Source organism: Cuculus canorus, chromosome 3 (genome assembly GCF_017976375.1).
Source record: "Cuculus canorus isolate bCucCan1 chromosome 3, bCucCan1.pri, whole genome shotgun sequence".
Lineage (NCBI taxonomy): Eukaryota > Metazoa > Chordata > Aves > Cuculiformes > Cuculidae > Cuculus > Cuculus canorus.
The window spans coordinates 107343843-107365227 of NC_071403.1; the positions used below are offsets into that span (position 1 = coordinate 107343843).

General features: G+C 39.0%; 1 protein-coding gene across 3 annotated transcripts in view; it reads left to right on the forward strand.

The window, feature by feature from the left end:
* The window catches only part of CRIM1 (cysteine rich transmembrane BMP regulator 1), a 177469-nt gene that overhangs the window by 6264 nt on the left and 149820 nt on the right, over window positions 1–21385 (forward strand). For all 3 annotated transcript variants that reach the window (XM_009559351.2, XM_054061583.1, XM_054061584.1), the window contains exon 2: window positions 7421–7594. In XM_009559351.2, coding sequence (XP_009557646.2) covers window positions 7421–7594 — 174 coding nt within the window. The remainder of the gene's footprint in view (window positions 1–7420; window positions 7595–21385) is intronic.

Sequence of the window (21385 nt, forward strand, 5' to 3'; positions counted from 1 at the left end):
GGCAATATACTGGAGTCCCCAGCAGATTTTACTGGGCATGCTGGGTACTTAATTTCAGAATCTGCAAACCATGTTAACACCTTGTGGGTTGTGAGTGTGTAGATATTGCAATAAGAAAACCAATGGAAGAGGGTACAGCTGGGGACAGAAGGAAAAGCACTGGCTTGCAGGCATGCATCCATTCCCATGCTCATTTCCAAAACTTTAAGCCTTGTATAGCCAGCTACTTTGATACTGGTAGGTTTCAGGAGTTTGTAGGTGGTTTCATAAGGGTTTGGCTTTGTTTTTCAAATTAGTGAAAAACCTAGCAAGCATAATGTTTCTGAAGAGAGCCCGTTCTGTTGGGTCACTTATCCTTGAAACTAATTGAACTTCAAGGTTTTGCTACAGCATACGTTGTGCTCTTTTGAGGACTTTTTTCAGGAAGGCTGAATGCATACACGTGGAGGTATTTCTTCCCCAGCTGGATGGGCTGTTGATAAAAAAGCTGGGGGTGTGCTGATAATGGTATTACATATGCTAATGTAAAATGTGTTGCTTTGATAATAGAAATCCTGAAGTTGATGTCTGTCTTTCTTTAAGTTAGGCTTTAGGAAAAGAAAAAAGCCTTGATGATAATTCTAAACATATGTAGAGTTTTTCCTGCAGTCTTCTGTGACTAAGAAATAGGGTGCAATTTCTTTGAAACATCCTGTAATTCTGGTGTTCAGTGATGCTGTGTTAATGACTGAGAGGAAAAGTGGCAAAAGGTATAGGATGTCATGTTTATTCTGTTGTGATAATGTGGTCTGCTCTTGGTATGTTTGGCCCCTTCCTGAAGCTTTAGCAATTATAATTATTTTTTTTGAAGAGTTTTTTAGAGCTGGAGGAAAAATCTGCTAAGACAGCTGAAATGCTCCTGTCCATGCTCATTCTAATCAGAGGAGTACTGGCAGAGGCTCTATCTGACCAATTAATCCCTAGGACGCTGTGCAATGTTTCCATTCAACTGTTTACAAATAAGATGTGGTTCTAGGCATAAGATTAAAATAACTTATTTGCAAGTCTTTTTTTCAGGCGCTTAAGTATCTAGCGGTCAGATTTCTAATCTAATTATTTATCATTCCAGGCTGTCTTTGGGGCAGAAGCCTATTGGAAATATCTGTCTTGTTGGGATAGTCAAAGTATTAACAAAGTATTAACAGACAAACAAAACAAAAAAGGGAAACAAAACAAACCCTAAAAAAACCCTAAAACAAACCCAAAAAACCCTAAAAAAAACTAAAAAAGAGGGGAGATACAGACGTCCAGGCACAGCAAAACTTGAAAACTTGAAATAGTTTTTCACGTCACATACTTCACCTAACGCTTCCATTTATCTCCTTGTTTTCTTCATGGCTTCTATGGAGTTTCTGATAACTGAGTGGAAAGCTGGTTTGTTGTATTACTTTCTGCACTCCTTAGTATGAAGCAACTGCCTTAAGACACTTGCAGAGCTGCTACAATGAAAATTTTCTCCATGTGTTGAGAATTTCATCACCTGAGATACACACTCTAATTTAAATAAGATAAAGCAGGCAGTCAGATTTGAAAAAAGGCTTACACGTATGATGTTTCTGGGGTATCTAAATGGTATGGTACAGTTTTACTTTCTAGCTTTGAGTAGAAATTTTATCAGTAATATACAGAGCCTTTTTTGTACTGCTGTGCATTCCACATGAGAACCTGGTCTTGGTAAATGGACTCTTCCAAAAACCGGAAAACCTGCTTTATCATAAAACTTAGCTGTGTTTCTTGCCATGGAAGTTCCTACCGGCTCTGGTCTCTGATTCATGACTTGACTGAAAGTAAGTTGCAAGACGATTGTAGCCAGTACATGAGCACAAACTTGCTTCAAGGCTAGCCTCCCTTTCTGCTGCTTTTCAAGGTCTGGGGCTGGGTTTCAAGCATTCTTTAGTGGTGATTAGTCATTTCTATTGTTCAGCTTCTCCAAAACATGAATTTCCTTTCCATCGTTCTTTTTCCTGTTCAATGAGAAGCCAAAGCCTTCTGGCAAGAAGCATTTCCTTTTTTTATTTTAGAATGCCTGTAGAATCCTTTGAGTTTCATACCATCTTAATGAATGCCACTGATTTGAAAATGCTCTTGTATATACCAGTGCACGGGAGTGACAGGACTCAGACTTTGGGTCTGGTTTGGTGGAAGAGCTTCTGGAAGGTCCCCCCTCATCCTAGAGGACAATACTAGCCTCAGTAAGGATTACTGCTCTGTCATTGTGAAACTTGTTCTCTTCCTCCTTCAAATACTTTTTGTATTTTTCTAAAGGATGCAAAAGATCTGTAAGATGTGACTTTTTCACTTTCAGATCAGCAATGTATTTGATGGTCTCTTTGCTCTTTCGGCATCCTGAGAACCTGCTTGTCATGCTTTAGAAAGGCAGAAATACCTCCAGTTAAGTGTAAATAATTTGAGTTCGCTCAACTTACTCCAGTTATGTTTGCCTCCTCACTCCTGAACTGTAATTTAAGATTATTGTGGGTGTGATGCATATTTATTAGTTTTCAACAGTGATACTTCAGTGACCATTCCAGCGTGTTGCTTCCTGGATTGAGGTGGTGCATTATCTTTGTAAACAATGAAGGAGAATAGTGGATGTTTTTTTCAAAAAATAGCTGATATTCATTATTTCCAGAAAGTAAAAGAAGGATTGGGGTACAAAAGAGAAGGTTGGTGGACAGAAGGAATTGAGATCTTGAAGGAAGGGAAAGCAAAACTTTAAGGAGTGGAGGGGGAGAACCTGGCAAGATCTTTCCTTGTACTTTTAACTTGTGTGTGTTTTGAGATGATGCTTTGCATACAGGGGCAACAAATGCCAAAATAGTCAGTTACTGCGTACTTTAAAACTAAGGCTCCAAGTTTATTTCCCATAGTTGCATGCTGTTCTGGAAACACAAGCAGCTCTTCAGGTGAAGACGATGTAAATGCTTCAGTTGTGAGCATTGTGACCCATGTTCTACCATGGTGCTATGCTGTGAGTGCTGGTATGTAAATTTTAGAATGCAAAAAGTGATGGAATGCTGCTCGCTAGAGACATCTTTCTCAGACTGTTTCCCAAATTCGATCTGTTCTTTAAGGACCTCTTGTTCACCTTGGTAGTGCCTTAATCCTTTTCTCTGTTTTACATACATGCTGTAACGGGACTTGATAGTTCAGCAACCCAGAGCAGAACTTGTTCGCAAGCAGAAAAATTTGCCTTGTAGAAAGCAAGTGGTTGTGGGCATGATGGTATAAATTGAAAAAAGTTTGAATTAATGTGATGCTGCCTCTTCCATGGATTCCTTATAGTATGAAAGCACAGTTAGAAATTTTTATGAAGTATTATGTCCAAGACTTAGCTTTGGTCTGAGTAAAGGCAGAACTACTTTAGTATCTGAAAAGAGAACTTGCTTTAATGAGCTGGAAAGAGTAGGGAACTCTATGTAGATAGATATGATTTGAAGGAGTGACTTTCAGGCCGTATTTATTGGCCTGCTGGTGCCAGGAGCATTTGGGTGTGTGTGCAAAACGTAGTTGAGTGGCTGTGTAAAAACAGTCCAATGTCAACTCAGGACTGAGGTAAAAGAATGGCCCTTCTGTTTTTTGTCCCTACCTGATCATGCCAGCACAATGACATGGCGGAAATTGGAGTTAAACAAAGATGAAAATGAACAGTTTACTTGGGCTGCTCCTCAGCTGGATTTTCTTCTAAGAATGCCTACTTGACTTCTGTATTTTAAAGTGTTCTAGGAGTCAGGTGGGGGATAGGGTGCACATACTGAGGCTCGAGAGATTCCTATATTTGGATTTTGTCAACCTTGCTGGTAGAGAAGTAAACTACTCACAATTTACTGAAGCTCAGTTTCTTCCTTCATGTCATCCAGAGACATATGAAAGAGCGCTCTCCTGGAAAGGAAGCCACAGAGGAGGTCAAAAAGAGTATGCAGGAAAATGTTGGTGCTTTAGTCTGCTGTTGTTCATGAACTGTCCCAGGTTTTCAAATCAGTGGAGTCTGAAAGTTTGCATTTTTTTAATAGTCCGCAGGACATGATGATTTTGAGAGTAATATAATAGAGACCAGGTTATATGCTTCACAGCACCTAGACTTTGCTCAAGACCTGTTTCCATTATCAGTTGAGATGTTGCTGACCCCTAAAAGAACAAGCATGTTGTACTAGACCACCATTTGTCTGTATCGAGCAGAGCTAGATGCCTTTGCATCAAATAACTAAAGCTTTTAATTGAAATGAAACACTGGATTCATCCCTTTAACTCATGCAAGTGCTTTCATGTCATTCCAAGGAATTTTGTTCTGCCTGTACTGATGTGACTTCTGAGGGCTTATCCTAAGTGGTAAAGGAGTATTCATTTAACAGAAGCTCTAACTTCTGTTCATAAAAGGACAAAATCAACTAGGAAAGGAATCTTAAGTATGCATGAGAGATCACACTAGACTTTCCATTGATTTACTAAACTAAACTAAGCTCTTGTTACCCGTTTGCTCCTCCATTGATGGAAATCTTGATTCTAAATGAAATCCTGTGAAAAACAATCTCATAAAAGATGTTCAGGCTAGAACTGGATTTACATTCTTACTGTCCGAATGTAACTTTTGTATTCACTCCCAGTAATGAGAAATACCTTGTGTCAAGATTCAGCATGTTAGATGTGTAGCCTGCAAGTATTCCTGGGGGATTTCTGTTCTCTTACATCTTCTTAATGGTTGCTGAGCTCATTTGTGAGGAGTGTGGTATTGAGGAATTTAGGTATACCTAGTATTGGGTCATGTGTGTCCTGTGTACCTCCTTTTCTGCTCCCATCTGAAAAGTCATAAGAGGTGGCAGGTGAGATATCAAACACTAATCTCTTCTGGTAATCACATTATTTTGTGGGTAGTTCCACAGCATGTGGTGCATCTGCATTGGGTTGCTCTGCCATGAGGATAAGATGGCTCTGCTGTCTGTGCTAAGAGGGTTCCCATCTAAGGTAGGACAAGCAGCTCTTGTGTGACAGGGAGTCTGCTAATCTGTCTGTCAGCCTTGAAAAGAGCTAGTGCAGAAATATCACAGGGCAAAAGCTCACAAATCATCTGGTCTGGTGTGCTGGAAAAGCAGAAGTGTGCTGTCACCTCTGTCTGCATGCCTCACCTCTCTCTACTGCACTGGTCCTGGGCAGCTGGTGGGTAGACCAGCCCTAGGTAGCTGTGGCAAGGGCACACTGCCACGTGGCCCCATGGCCACCTCTGGCACAGGAAGAGCTCCTGGCCTGTATGTGGTGGTAGGAAAGGAGAGCCTGTCTGTCAGAAACAAGGAGCAATTCCAACAGTTTTCTTAAGACCACTAAACAAATCAGTCTGGGTGAAGCTGTGGTCCCTGCAGTTAGAGAATTTGAAACATCGAATCTTGGAGCGTAGCTGTAGCCCCTTTTGTTCTTGTCATTATGTGAATGACTGCTGCGATTTGTAAAATCCAGATTGTCCAGGCTGTATTCCGGCTTCTCAAAAACAGGATGTATTATTGTTCTACAAATTCTCATGATTTTTTTTTTCCTCCCTCTGCATGCATGGCCTCCTCATGATGAAAGTGTCCCAAGCATTTACTGAAGCAGCATCTCCTCTTGAATTCTAATAGTTTCTCTTCAGGAACTTCTACACTTCCTTTGACTTTTATTGATACAGTTGCTGTATGGGATGATACATTAACTGAAAAAAAACCCCACCAATTACTTCCTGGAGCAGATGACTACTCTTCCTTTGCTGGTTTGATGAAGTAGAAGAGCTGCAAGGTTTCCATGGCAGTTCCCTTCACATCTCAGATTGACTTAGTTGTTTATTCAGTGCTTTTTGTCAGCAAAGTAATTCAGCTCTTAACAGAAAGCAAGCAGTTAATTGTACAGAGAGAAACATACCTCTGAGAATCCGCTGTGACACTTGCTGTAGATCCTATGTAGTACTGAACTGTTAAACAATTCTTTCCATGTTGGTTGGTTTTTATGCAAAATGGGAAAAATTACAGGTTAGCAGATATTCTGCATATTTCTGTGAGTGGACAGTACTTTCCTGTTAACCTCCGAGTGTGTATATGTGTCTATACTGTTATTTACAATGAGTTTTTTTTCTGTTAGTGTCAGACTACTGAATGACAAAGAGTTTGTATTTGGCTGTGGCCTCCCATACTGGAGGACAGCTTCCAATAACCCCAACAGCAGAAAACCCTGCCCTTCGTAGCTGGAAGATGTTGTTAAGTTCTTTGAAGTGTTTCTTGGCAGCACCTGTGTTGGAAACTTACTTGTTGATAGTACATTGAATCGGAGTGAAGTATAGGAGGCTCAGTGTGAAAGCTGCTGTGATATATAAGTATGTAAAGATTAAAGAATAGATATTTGTTCCTTTTGTCATTACTAGGAGTCAGTGGAATATCTGTGTAACTACTGTGTAGTATTTGTCTTGGTAGACAAGACAAGATTGGAAAATGATCTGATGTGCTTCAGTGAAGAATACCTAACACCTAGTTTTTCTTCAGTATTGCATAAAAAAGCATGTATCTTGCTCAAACGTCCGAGTTGGTGGGGTGTTGCTGTATGTGCACTTGACCTAAGGAAGGTGAGATTTTTGTAGGACTGGTAATGCTGATAGAACTCTTGATCAACTGGATTTATTGCTTCCTGAAGGGGGACAAAAGTATCTTGCTTCATGTAAGCCTCATCCTAAAAGGGAAAAGGGCAGTGGTACAGTGGGAATATGAGTTACATACACTTATCGGACTGATTCAGAACCAAGAATTATTTGAGCAGATAGACTCATTCTGGCGCAGCTATTCCCCATGCACCTTGACAGCAAGGAGCATGATGTGCTTGAGCAATTCTCCTAGAATGTGGATGGTAATCTGTGAATGCTGGAAAAATCGCCTTTGCTTGTGTTACAGAAAGGCCTGGCATCTTGCAGTATTTTTATAATAAAAAGCTATCTCTGTGGAGTGAATTGTATGTGATGTATTTTTTAATCAGGTTTAAAAATGCTTTCTGACTCAATTTTGACTTATGTAGCAGCTGTGGATTCTGTCCAACATTCTCACTTCCATGGTAAATATAACTTCAAATATCTGTAAAAGTTATTTCAGTTAGAATAACCCTCATTTGTATTACAGTTAGGCATTTCCCTGAGACATTTTAGTTTTTCATACAGGTGGAAGTAAATAATGCCAGTAGCTGTAGAAAAATGGGCAATAGAGCAGCTGCGGAACATAGTATTTGGCACATCCCACAGTTTATTAAAAAAATAATTGATAATCTGTTGTCTTCTGTTTAGCACTATGTTGAGGTAGATGGCACCGAACTCCAAAGCAGCTGAATTTATATACTGCAGCTGAAATCCAATAGTGAGCAAGTTTGTTTGGTTTTTTTTTAGATGAAAACTGGGATGATGATCAGCTTCTTGGATTTGAACCATGCAATGAAAACCTTATAACAGGTTGTAACATAATCAACGGGAAATGCGAATGTGACACCATTCGGACCTGTAATAATCCATTTGAATTTCCAAGCCGGGATATTTGCCTGTCGGCCTTAAAAAGGATTGAAGGTAAGCACTTGTCTTCAGTAATTCATAGTTACTAATTTTTCTGTGCATTTGAAGAAAAGCTAGGGTCTAGTTCAATGTTTTAGGATGCCTTGGGTAGTTTCAGGTGTGTGGTCTTGTACTTTTCAGAACACAGTTGTATGTTTTAAAGAAAATAGGATTTCAGTATGTTTGGCTTTCTAAATGAGTAAGTTTTAAGGATGGAAGAAACTAATGCTCTGTGTTATGCTTGCAGATTTTAAGACTAAAGCCATTCTGGTTTTAGTTTGTGGTAGCTATCTTCCTGTATCTTGAGCTGTAAAACAGTGTGGAAAACTCTTTAGATGTATTGATTTGACTGAACCATGAATAAACACAGTGGATTTTAATAGCAGAAGTACAGAAGAAGTAGTTGTTGATCATGCTTGTATTTTTCCTTGTGAATGCATGAGTTGCTATTTTCTTTAGATTTACATAATGTAGCATTACTTTAATGCTCGTATTTTTTCAGTTTCCATGTTCCTTTGATTATACTTGCATTAAACCACATATGTTTATGCTTATGTATGCATACATGATTTTTTTGTTTGGCTTTTTTTTTTTGTTGTCATTTTGTTGTTATTGTTGCTTATGGCTGAACAGGAAATGAGTTGGCTCAAACATATCCAGTTGGAATGAAATGCCCATGGTGTATCTTTAGGATTGTTTTGAACAGCTGTTGGAGGCTTGATCTTAGGCCCTTTCTACGATGCTGTAATTACTGTTGGTTTTTTTCAAAGTGTCCAGGAACATGCAAAAGTTGATAGTGGTGTGAACCTGCTTAATTAGCCTGCTTTAAACCAATGTTTGAAGTCATATTGCATAAGTAAATGTATCTATAAGGCTGCTGACCTCTTTGAGGCTACTTACGTATCTGTAAGTCACATGTGGTCTGATGTCACCTGTAATTCTTTTTGTGATAAGAAAATTGGTTTTGAGCTACAAACTTTTTAGACAACTTTTAGATCTCGTGAGAAGAATGTAGGTGGCGGAAAGGTGTTCATTATTGTTGGTCATGATGTTATTCGCCAAAGGCGTACAAGTGCTTTGTGTGTTGTTTTTGTGGTTTTTCAGCTCTAGGAAAAGGAGAGGCACAACCCTTCTTGGACTTTTGTGACTGTAGTAGGGAGAAGTAGCGTATGTGGGTCCTCAAGTAACCTTACTCACCACTTCCTTTTTCAGTTGTGGATGTGTGACTAAGTCTGTAGTAGTTCAGCAGGACCTCTATTGGCATGACAATTCATCGTGCGTTTAACTTGCTAAGGAAATGTGCTGTGGGTGCGTTTTGGGGGGGTTTTGCAGACTTGGAAGGAATGGGTGTTTTTGTCTTTTGCAGTAGTTTGCCTTCAGCAACCTCGTGTTAGACTGAATTCCTTTTTAAAAAATAAGAGCATTTTAAGCTTAGCCATGACATAACAATATTATACATATAAACTGTCTGATGTTACAGCAGTGATGTGGTTCTTTTTCATCTAGCTTTCTCTTTTGTTTATTTGTTTTCTTGGGTTTATCTTGGCATGGGGATGGTCTTCTTCCAGAGCCTCACACTATATGGCACCAGTAGAAGAGTTTAGGACCTGTAGGTTTTTAATCCTTCACAGATAGGAAGGATAGTTGATGTACATGATGAAACAACAACAGTACCCTTAAGTACCAGAAATCTGGCAGTTATAGCTTGAGTGTTAAAACAGTCCTGCTTTTACTCATAAGAATGTGAATTTTCATTTGCATCCTCAGACTATCAAACCCTACCACTGAGGAATGTTTAAAATTAAATCTGTCCTTATTTCCTAATAGAAGGGCAGAAGCTGCAGCATAACTTTGGTTTGTCTGCATTTGACAGTTGTAGTCAGTCAAATCTGCCTGCTCTTTTGCACTGTAAATGCTTATTCCTTATTTCTCTAGTTAGGATTGGAAATTGAAAACTAACTGCTCATAGAGGTTGTTTCTTCAAATCTATTACAACTTGTTTTGGTAATTAAAATATATTCCTCATCTTGTACCTAAGCTAATGGAAAAGATGGTTTCTATAGAGGTTGTGAACCATCCTAGTATGAGGAAATGCACACATTTGGGGCTAGGAAAAACTGTCTGGAAAAGCTATCATATACATAAATATTAATAGATTCCTGTGTTGGGGTGAGTGTTTTTTTTGTTTAAAATGCTTTTGCTTTTGATTATTGTCTTGGTGAGTGCCTGCTTTAATATGGTTCAGGAAATCCTGTGTTCTTGAGTTTAGAAACCTTGTTTCTATTTAGGAGACTACTAATGGTGACAGCTTGGTTGAACTTAGACTGCTGGTGTGGACCGTGGATGAAAAATGGCCAGAGGGTAAAAAATGATGAGATGCCACCTGTCTGCTGAGCCACCATAACAGGCAGAAGTCTAATGCTTCGACACATTCTTGCAGTTATAATCTGCTAAGAATTAACTGCAGACAGCACAGAAGAGTTAGTTCTTCAGACTCAGTGTGAGACACTGCAGATTGGGGGTGAGGGAAGTGAGAGGGGAAGTAGTTTTTTTCATCAAGATACATTTGTAGGGTATTGGTAGGTAATGGTGTTTAAAACCTGTTGTGTAGTCCCAGTCCAATTATCTCAAAATCTTGCCTAGCAGGTGTGAAGAGTCACTAAAGTCAGCACATGAAGTAATACAGCCTCAGTAATTTCAGAGACTGTATTCCAATTCTTGGATCCTCTTTCGCTCTCTCTATGCTAGGTTCTGGCGGCGATTCAGATAGCTAAGCAGAGTTTTAAAGAATAGGAACCTAAGAACATTCATGAGCCTGCTCCTTCTGCTCTATTGGAATAGGTCAAGATCTGTGCTCTTGTGAGCTGTCTGTGGAAAGGCAGTATGCCTTGCTGCTTTCCTGCTTCAGAAGCAGTGACAGATCTTTGGAAAGATAAATCATGGTCCCAACTAGAACAGCTATCTCCTCTTCCCTCTAGGAGGTGGGGGGAAAAGTTGTGGATCCAGTCTTTCGCTAGGCCAGCTGTACTTCAAACTGGGATCTTTTTAACTGGATTTACTAAAAAATTCAGTCTGCAAATGCTTTTTTAATATGAGCAGCTGCCCAGTCCTAGCCTGCTTCTTTGAAGTAATTTGGCCGCACTGTTTGTTTTGATAATACCAGGTAGAGGCGTGACACACAGACAAAGGTGTTCTCAAGTATTATGGAGAGCTTAAGTGCCACGAGCTGTAGCAAAGGTGGTGATTTTTTTTCTTTCGAGTTCTCTGCATGTACCCTTCGGCTGTAAGAGGAGAAACCAACTGGCTTTCTTTATCTCTCCATACTCTACCAGAACCATAAGCTTTTTCAAGTTGAAGTTAAGCCCAGTCTTTATTTGGAATATATATGAGGGGTAAAATTCATACCTTTTCGCAATGGGATATATGATTAATGCTTTAGGTGAATGAACACCCTTCATTTGCGCCTCTGTCCGTATATAAAACCTGCTGCTGATACTAAGTTATTGAAACTTTTATTTTAAAATAATCGCTTACTGGTTGCCTGGCTTGTACCTTTCCCAGCTATTCACTGCTGTCCTTCATAGGTGAAAGGAAAAGGTCTTTTAAGTCATTGGTATCTATTAAACTGGTTTATTGCAACATTCTCCTTGCATTCCATTATTTTTTACATGTAACTGAATAACTTTATACTGGCACATGTTGCAATACCTGTTAGACCAGTCCTGAAATAACAAATATGAGAAGGTAATTTTATTCTGAATGCTTGTTTGGTTGTTGTTAAGTCTAATTTTGTGTTAAACTTGACTTGTGTGGTCTTAATAACTGCAGCTACGCTGAAAAACTAGAACAGAATAAACCCAGCTTTATGCTGAATTATCAAGCAAGGAGGAGAGTGAAATACTTCCAAATGTGCTCAATCTGATACACTTTCCACTCCTCTCACGTAACAATTAACGTATGTTTTTGCTCAAATAACTGAACTTTGAAGGTTGGCATGTATTTGCAATATGGAATGCAGTTATGGCAAAGGTCCAGATTTTACCCTTGAACATGCTTGTAAGAGCCAAGTAAATGCATTTGAAGGCAAAATTTCACATGAAACAGAAGAAAACAGCAGTATAGCTTTCGGGCTTTGTTTCCAAATGCTGAGATAGAGAAGGAAAAACCGTTTGATGTGGGAATTGTACAGATTAGGAATACTGATATAAACTTGAATACTCAAATCTTCCAGAAACTGAAAGGGAAGAGAACTCGCTAATTAATTGGCGTGAGGCTTTTGTGACAGTACGCACATCTGGCAGTGCAGTTGTCATCACAGCCTAACAGAGTGCTGTTAAAACATGCAGGACTTGTCACCTTTCTGACTCTAGGTGCTCAGACAACTGTTTCCTGATGAGAATCAAAGAACTGCGATCTTTTTCTAATGTATTGACTCTTCTAGCATGTCCTATTTTTAATATTAGTTGTCACACAACATCTGTGCAATGAAATTTGAAGCTAACAGTAAGAAAACCTTGCAGAAGTTTCAGAAAGATATCAAAAGGGAACACTGGCTGTCATATTTCTGTATTGATGTGGGTAGATGACTGAATTCAGACTTCATTAGATTTTTAATAATGCTGTTTATGGGGGGAAACTGCATTGCAGAAACTGTTGCAAGGAAAGATTGAAGGAACAACCCAAAATTGAGCAGCTGGTAAAAATAACCCTAGAAATGTTAGCATCACAAAAATTACGGTTGTAACTAATACTGTATCTTCACAATTCTCTCTTCCTTTCCATTTTATGTAATTGTGGCATTTCTGCTGTGTAGTAACTGAGCTTATTTTCCTTCTGTTCTGCATTTGCTTGTGTGAGCTGCCCCTCTTGCCTTCCCTTCTGCAAATAAACCCCTGAGTATGTAACACTTATGGAGTAAGTACTGGATCTTCAATCTGTGACACTTCAGTTTCCTTCTAACCTGCAGCTTCTGAGATTGCTGTACACAGAGGTGTAACCTTAAGTGTAAGACTTGGGAGGTAATACTGTGTTACTGTGTGACAAATACAACCTACAAAGCTAGCTATCAGATGTGGATGGTCAAAGCGTGGTTGTTCCTAGAGACAACGAAGCATTCTTCTTGGCTTTTTCTATTTCAAATGCTTATCTGCATAAATATGAAACTGAATTCAAGATAACCTATTGTACCTGGAGCTTTTCTAAGACAAGGAAAAGAGCAGAGCAGGTATCTTACAGCTGGTAAGATCTTGCTTATGCTAAGTTGAGTGCCTTCCAAGAGTCATTTTCCATCTTGGCAAGTAGACTGTGCTGAGCTATGTCCACAGCAAGTTACAGGTTTTAATGAATGATTGACCTTTTAATATGTGTTGCAGTTGGGGAAGAGAGAAAATAGAGCAGGTGACTTTCAGCAGACTGCTTCCAGATGCAGTGTTGATTTTGAGGATCAAATGTTATCTGTGTGCGACTGAAGAGACCTGAGCAAAGATCTCAAATTGAATGGCATGTAAGCATTATGGTAATGTTGCATACTGGCAGGAAGCTATATTCCTGTGGCATTTGGTGTGTTGGGTCACAGGTCTTCTTTTGACAGGGCAAGTCTTGTTTGTTTTTATGTGGCATTGATGCTGACAGGTGAGTGATGGATGATAGCATCCAGTGATAGTGGTATCAGTGCTATACTGTTAAATGTGGCAATTTTAATACAATGGTTATATCTATAAATAATGAGGAACAATTTGTTGTAAAATAAGGTTGACTTTTCTGTTTGACTTTCTGCAGTAGACTTTTTTTTTGGTCATTCTGAATGGTTGTATAGCATGGTGACAAATTTACTTTAGCTCTTTGTCTCCAAATTTAGGCCTTGAATTATTTTATGAAGTTGTATTGTTGTTTTGTTCTAAATAGAACAAACACTATGCAGCCTCCACAGAATCTAACTTTTCTGTGCAATATAATGAAATGTTACTAGCAAAATCTTTGTCTGTGATAAGATGACTAGAGACTAGAGTTGAAGCAAGATCCTGCGAACTAGTTGGGTTTTGGAAGACTTTAGTGAAGCTAGATAATCCCCTTCAGAGGATGGAAGGTGGAAGGGAAGAGGAGAAGACAGTTTTTCGGGAAAACTTACATTGATTCTACTTCAGAATAGGCTGCAGATAGGATGCTTAATAAGCTTGGCTTGTCCCGCCAGCTTTTAAATGGAGCAAGGATACTCAGCTGTTCCAGCTGTACACTTCTGAAGGTATTTGAGAATCTAACTCAGTCACTACTTTCCAACTTAAATGTTCCATGAATGTGTATGAGCCTGTTTTCACTACTAAAAGGTGAAACTTTTCTTTCAAAATGTATACAAAAGCATTTGCTAATTAACATGGGAATAGTAGATGTCCCTGTCAAGTAATTTACAAATGTAAAACTTGTTCTCTGTAAGCAAGCAGAAGGATTAATATTGAAACAGAATTGTGATATTAGTGTGGTAAGGAAAAGGAAAGTATTCCCTTACAAATTTTTTTTTTAAAAAGAAGGTATAATAATATTGTGTTCTCTGCATTAAATTATCTATGCCGTTGTTTCTCCTGTGTTTATCAGCATAGAAAGTTTTTTTTAAGTTGCTGGTCAAACTCTTAGGGTCTAGCTGAATGAAACTTTTTTAATATATTCCTCTTACAAAGACCTCTGGGAAGAATTTCTCACCCTACTCCAGAGTGTTAGCAGGGCGACAGTTCACAGCATATACAAGTCCAAATGTGTTTAAGGGTATACAGGCAACCTTGTTGTAAATCACCTTTTCAGAACTGGGTTCCACCTTTCCCAGTGACACTGCAGTGAGATGGAACTCTGGCTGGTATCCTTGCACACTGGACCTGATCGTAGGCAATATGTGTGTGCCTTCGGTGGATGCTTAAAACTAAAATGCCTGTACTTCATAGGCTGGGACATTGATCTGCTCACTGTCAATGTTTTGAACTCATTTGTGCTTCTAGTTACTGTTATAAGATTACTCTACCTAAATACTTGGGGAGAGGGTGTGTTTCATAGGTGAAGCACTGACCTCGAGGCTGAATCATTTTCTCAAAAGAAAAGGGGGAAAAAAACCACCAAACACCGAGCAAAAATCCCGACTAAAGGTATTCTTAGCCTTAGTGCTGACAAGCAATAATTCTATGCCTTCCTGTATTCCCATGTCTGTTCTTTTCTGGTTTTTTTTTCTAGATTCCCTCAAGTGTTCTGTATTCAAGGTGTTTCTTTAAATTCTTGCTGTTCAAATTCAAGAAAGCTTCCTTTCTCATTCATGAATTAACTTATGATGTACATGGAATCTAGTATGTTATGTCAACTTGTGTTAAAAGATGTAAATTCTGCCTTTCAGTCCAGAAGAGGTAAAGCTTTCACTAAGTCTTAGCTTTGGTTAGGGAGAGAACAAATAGTACTTTTGCATGATCAACTTTATTATAGAGACATGTAAAAATTGTTGTCATAGTGACAAACCAATCTGCATAATTTAAGATGATAGAATTTAAATGACTTGTCAGATACACATGCCAGAATCACAGCTTCTATAAATGAATGCACTAATATGTTAAAGTTAAACATGTGTAGTGCTAGCATTTAGCTTTAGAAGGGCAAAGAAAACACACTCTTGATATAAAACAAACATACATAAAAAAAAACCAAACCCCAAAACTGGAAATTCAAATCTGCTTTTGACCTCTGGCTAGTAGATGCAGCCACATACAGCAGCAAAGGAAATGCCTAACATTCTAGCCATCTGAGCTGGGGCTTCCAGCTCTTTGGCACGCTTACATGAGTAGGTCTGGTCTTTTCTCCTCAGTTGTCACTGCAGGCTTGTTATAGAAGTGAATAGGAGATATGGTAATGGGAAAAACCAACGTGTTTCATCTTTCTGCTTTGTGTCTTTCTGTGATATTTATTAATTGCTCCATGAGAGGTTGGAACACAAGTTCCTAATGTCTTGTAATTTTAGAAGCCAGGTTAGAATGTTAGTATCAAGATTTTCCAGCTTCAGTAAATATGCTGCATTTTTATAAAGCTAATCTAGATGCTTCTGAAGAAAACTATTTCAAAGGTCAAAAATTGTCCAGTAAACTTTTGACTGATATACCATATTGCAAAGATGGATAGGAAACACGATGTGTAAAAAAATTTTGTAAAATTGAAACTTAATTATTGTGCTCTTATAGTTTGTGGGCAGTGTGGATATTTCTTATTTGGATAGATCACGTAAGGCAAACCTAAAATCACAGTCTCAATGCTGTTGCTTTTCAGAAGTCTTGCACTTCACGCTGCTATATCAGCTGTAGAGTTAGCATTCTAAGCATCCAGTTCTTACCTGCCCTCTGTGCACAAGCCACTGCTTTCAGCTTCCAGCTTGCAATAACAGGATAGTTTCTGCTTGTGCTTTGATGTCCTGTAAAGTAGGCAGACTGGGTAGAACAACAAATACCTTGAGCCTGGAACTCACCTGCTAGAGCTAGAGAGCTATCAGGTGTTAAATGCTTTCTGTCTCCTTGAACTGTATCTGCCCCTGAACAAGATGGTAGCAGCCCCAATAAGTCCTGAGTAAGACGAGCAGAGTAAGATAGGACTCCTCATCCAGTCTTCCCTAGAAGCTGAAAAGACAGTGAGCCAAACAAGGTTGAATTGGAGTGTGTGCGGTGAGGCTAGGGAGTTGGGGGTGAAATGAGAAAGACATGCCATTTTTTTTTCCCAGTCATTGTCTCCTCATGTTGGAGGGGTAGAATGCTTAACAGATTAGTCTGCTTATGCTATGTCTGATGTGACATTGGGTGTGTTAAGCAAAAAATTGAGTACTTCAAGAAAGTGAAATTTTTGGAGAACATAAAAGTAACTGGGGTGAATGGGACTTGGATCCTGAACTGAAGGCTGTACCTGGATAGTAGGGCTCCGTTAATTGTAAAGAAACAGGTGAACTGACTGATTGACTGATAGGTGTGGGTCTCTTATAAAACTTGATGTTTAATAACTAATAAACGAGTCTGAGGCTCAACTCTGGAGATTCATAGAAAGGAGGAGAGGATAAAATTGTTACCCTTCTCAACATGTAAACTATTGTAGAACTTCTTATTACTGCATAAGGTTATTCTAACTTTATCAAGACTTTTTAAAGTGTATTTCCTCAGTCTTTTTCAGAACTCTGTGGCATGTTAATGAGATTCCTGAGCCAGATCTGTAGGAGTTATCGTCATATAAAGACTTGGTACACATTGATACTGCCTGAAAAAAAATTACTCGCTCCTGTGCCACTCTGAGAAAACTATTTATTGAGATGGGCCTAAATGAGGACTCCCAGTAAGCTCTAATTAACAATCCCTTATGAGGATTTTCCCATAAGAGGCTGTAGTTTACTATTGTACTCCGCAAGTTCCTTAGGTTGCAGCTAAGTTTCAACAAACTGTTCAGTACTAATGTGAGGTGAGATTAAGTGAAACCTGAAAACTAAGATAAAGATGTATCTCCATGATACCACATCCCTAACTTCTTTTGAATGATACCATGGTGTTCTGGTGATGCGAGTGCCTGTTACAGGTAGATTAGAGCTTGAACACTCACTGAAAGACAACCTACAGCTTTCTGGGCTAAGCCATCATTGGTTTGGTTCAGGAGACTGCAGACAGAAGCAATCTGTCTGGCTTTTACTCAGTCCTACATTTATGAAGTATTGCTTTGCCAGCGCAATTATTCCAGTAATCTCCATTTTTCTTCTCAATCCTAGGGACTGTTGCTTTGAAAACTGCTAGCTTGTTGACAAGGGAAAGAGGGCTTTGCTTTCTAGCAGAACTCTAGTATGTCTTTACAGCTGCAGTTCACAAAAGTTGGGTGATCAAATTGGTTTTGCATGAAGCTACACATGCACCTCTTCATCACTGGTATTCTTACATGCTTGTTTTACAGCTATACTTTATACAGCTGAAATTTAAGTATGTGGAATACAGAGCAAGAAAGGAAAAAGTTTCAGCAAATTTCCTTTTATTTCCTGACAAATCCAGCAGAGATCTGTGAATCATTGCTAACTCTGCAGTATTGGCACATCTGCGGTCTCCTGTGGCATATTTTGTTTTTCCTTTTTCCTCACCCTTCAAGGGGGAAATTGCCATAGGCTACAGCTAAAGAACCTAGGGGCAAATGGCGGAATTGCTATGGAGTCTGAGGAAAAAAACTTGAGAAGGTGAAGGAAGAATGTCAAAAGGATAGAACTTACAGCTGTATAGTGCTTGTCAGCTTGCTTAAGTTTGGGGTATTTGGGTGTGTGTGTGATGTTTGTTTTTGTTGTGTTTTGTTTTTCTTTCTGAACTGCAGCTAAAATCCTATCTATTATTTACTAAGGAATCTATAGTATATAGCCCAGAAGTGCTCATGGCTTATCAGGCTTACAAAAGTTGAAAAACAGGGGATGGAACCTTGGAGTAGCTGTGAGGATATAGCCTGTTGAGTTTTTGAGATCATTTCAAATTACATTGTCAAAACTCCCACGGAGGAAACGTATCTGTCTTGCACAGAAAGGAGTTGTTACCTGTCTACATCCATGTGAGGTGTGTTCTCTGTCTGTGCCTTTGATTAGATTGTGTGTGTTGGGGGTGAAGTGTGGGGAGAAGTAATGAGAAAGAGATGCAGTTTCATCTGGTGGTCTGAACTGATCATGCCTAAGTTGAATGACTGACTGATACTTATTCTCTCATCTGTGTTTTGTGTAAACAAAGACTGACCTAGTTTAGGCATTAAAGTGCCTCTGGCTTTGAATCCCAAGTGGGAAAGGGGGATTTTGATTTTATGGCCTGACAGAAATGGGGGTTTCTGCTAGCTGCTTGCTTTAAGTAGTTCCTCTGTGTGTTCCTCTGTGTCCCTGTCCCTGTCGTCTTGATGTGATATGCTGCGGGTCCGTGCTGTGAATTGGGCGGGGGAATCCCTTAAGCTGTTGGGGCCAACAAAGATTCTTTATTGACGAACTGCAATGTAGATGGCGTCGTGAGGAAAGGAGGCTTTTATCAGTCTGCTGCTTTTGCCTCTCAGTTCCTGTCTTTCCCTGTTTATTGCCCACAATTACTTTTGAGATTTATCAGATTCCAGCAGTTATGAAAAATGGATACTGCAATACTGAACATGGCCAGCTGTCTGTGAAAGAGACTTAAATACGAGGCAGCAGAGAATCTACAGAAGCTGCAGGAAGCATGAAGAGAAACATACTGTGAGTATCCAAGCAGCTAGAAAAACTTCAGTTGAAACTCTCATTATCTTGGATGCCAACAGATTGTGATTCAGCCTTGGTAATTTGAATGCTAGTGAAACCATTTGTTCTGTTCTGTGCTGTAAAATGCTTCCAGTTAAAAAAAATATTGAAAAATAAAGGTGGTAATAATATGGTAGAAACAATAATTCGAGGCTCTAGATGCCACTAGGTGGCACAACCCCTGCATCTTTTCTGGCGATGTCTTTTTCTGTGTCTTGATTCTTTATATGAATATACTGAAAATACTTTTCCGCTATAGTGTAATGAGAATAGACTCCAGTGGGGATGCTTAGATGCTATCCTAGTAGGGCTCATAGTGGTCATTGTTGTGGGAAACATGCAGGGTTTTCAGCACTATATCCTGTATTGTTATGACTTCTGCCCCTTCTGAAAAGCCTGCTACTCAAAGCAGTTGCTTGCATTGGGCTTAGGTGCCAGCACATGACTCTCTTGTTTCTCTGTTTCTTTGTTATATTGTTAATAGATCAGAAATTAGGAGATGACAAAATGTTTGAGGAATCCGTTTTAAGGACTGATGGCAGTGTCAGGGGCATGGAGATGGTGAATCTGAGTTTAACCTATGTCAAAAGGCATGATTTTTGAGTGTAGGAAGCTTACCTTATTATAGAGTGATTTGTTTCTTTTGGTGACATATTTGTAGCTGGATAAAGATGCCACTCGGAAACAAATGTATCTTGAAACAATGCCTGTTAATGACTATCTTTAATAAGGTTCCTCTTCTCTTAGTGTTGTCTTAGATTGCAATGTATTTGTCATCCACTAAATGTGGGAGATTATTTTAGCTTAATTTTATGGCTGTTTTGGCTTGCAGAGCAGCTGAGCAGGTGGCTGAGAACAGCCCAAGAATAAGGTCATTGCCTGTCTGTATTTGCTAATAGAGCGTTCTCTGTCCTGGGTGTGGGGACATTCTGCAATTACTATTGTGTGTTTACATCTCGTAATGCTTGGGGTAGTGATGAGTGAAAGCAGACAGGGAGGGGTGTGGAGTCTTCATATTACCTTTGGGGATACGCTGGGACCAAGCCAGAGACATCGACATCCTTATGATCTACTTCATAAGTATGCCATCTCTTTTAATGACGATCTTGATGAGTGGGTGCCTAGTAATGACTCTGGTAAATAGCGATGCTTTTAGATTGTCATTCAATATGTCTTGCTTTCTTTAGGTGCTGTATTTTAGGAACATCTTCTAGATATTTCAGTGCGAGTATTAATACTGATTGAAATTGAAGTGTCAGATTTCAAAGCAACATGATTAAAATCTTCAAACAGGGTTGGTTGCTTACCAGAATGTGATGTTCCTTCTGACTTTTGCATACAGTTGATGTTCTTCTGCAACAGTGCAGTTTAATACAGATATTTCTGTTCACCTATAAAAAAAAATACAAAGGGCTGCCAGCTTATTTCATTTTTTGGGTACCTTGTGGTTAATTTGTAACTTCATTTTGCAATTCTGGAATAATCACATGATTGAGAGTGACCTTTTGAACACAGTATCTTGAAGGAATTGTGCAAGTCTCTTATTTCTTGGTAAGTAAAAGTTTGTATACAAAGGTTTTCCCCCACTTATAATTTGCTTCCAGTGCTACTGTCAGTGTGCACAACATTTAGTCCTTCATCTTCCCAACACATCTGATGTGCCTATTCCTAACCATCTTTTCTCCGGCTCCCTTGCATCAAGTGGTCCTCTCTTCTGATGATCTTGGGCATGCCTACACTTCATTCCTCCATGGATCTTCTCTGAGCAGCTTATCAGGAAATGAAAGTGCTACTGCAGCAACCGTCTAGCTCTGCATTACCACTTTGAGGATGTGAACGGATGTGTGGTGTTGGGTGTAACTCTCATTCTAGTCTGGACAGCATTGTTTTTGTTTCATTTTGTAGGGTTTTTCTAAGAAGTTCTTATGTTGACAAATGCAGGTAGTGTGGCCTACTTTCAAAAGCTCTTTATTAGTACGTGTGTCTGAAACTGGTTTGTCTTTACCATTTCTTTAAAATTGTTAGTGTTTCACTGAAGAGTCTTTGTGGAATGTGTAAGGAATGTGTAAGGAATGTTGAAAGAAGTACTATGAAGGAAAAATTCAGCCAGAAATTAGGGTAGTTTGCAAGGTGCAACTTTGGCTGTAGACTTATTTATTTTTGGAAGATAAGTTAAAATAAAACCTCAAGATACCAAAAAGTCATCTGTTTTTAATGTAAATTACATATAATTTTTTTAAAAATACACTACACTAACAGACATGCCTGAAGCATTTTGGTGTTCAGAACCGTGTGTATAGTTTCTCTCTTGTATCCTGTTCGTGTCATCCAACTCCATATAATTGCTACCTACAAACCAATACCACAGAGGTCAATCAGCAGGCGTTTTCTGCTGTATAAGTTATGGATGTGTATGCATAACAGAGTTCTTGAGAATTACTTATCTCTAATATATGCCTTCAGTTCCTCACTTGTAGTTATTACTCCTACTTCAAAGTATTTTGAAGGTATTCCCTCAACATTTATGAGGAGGTTGGTTA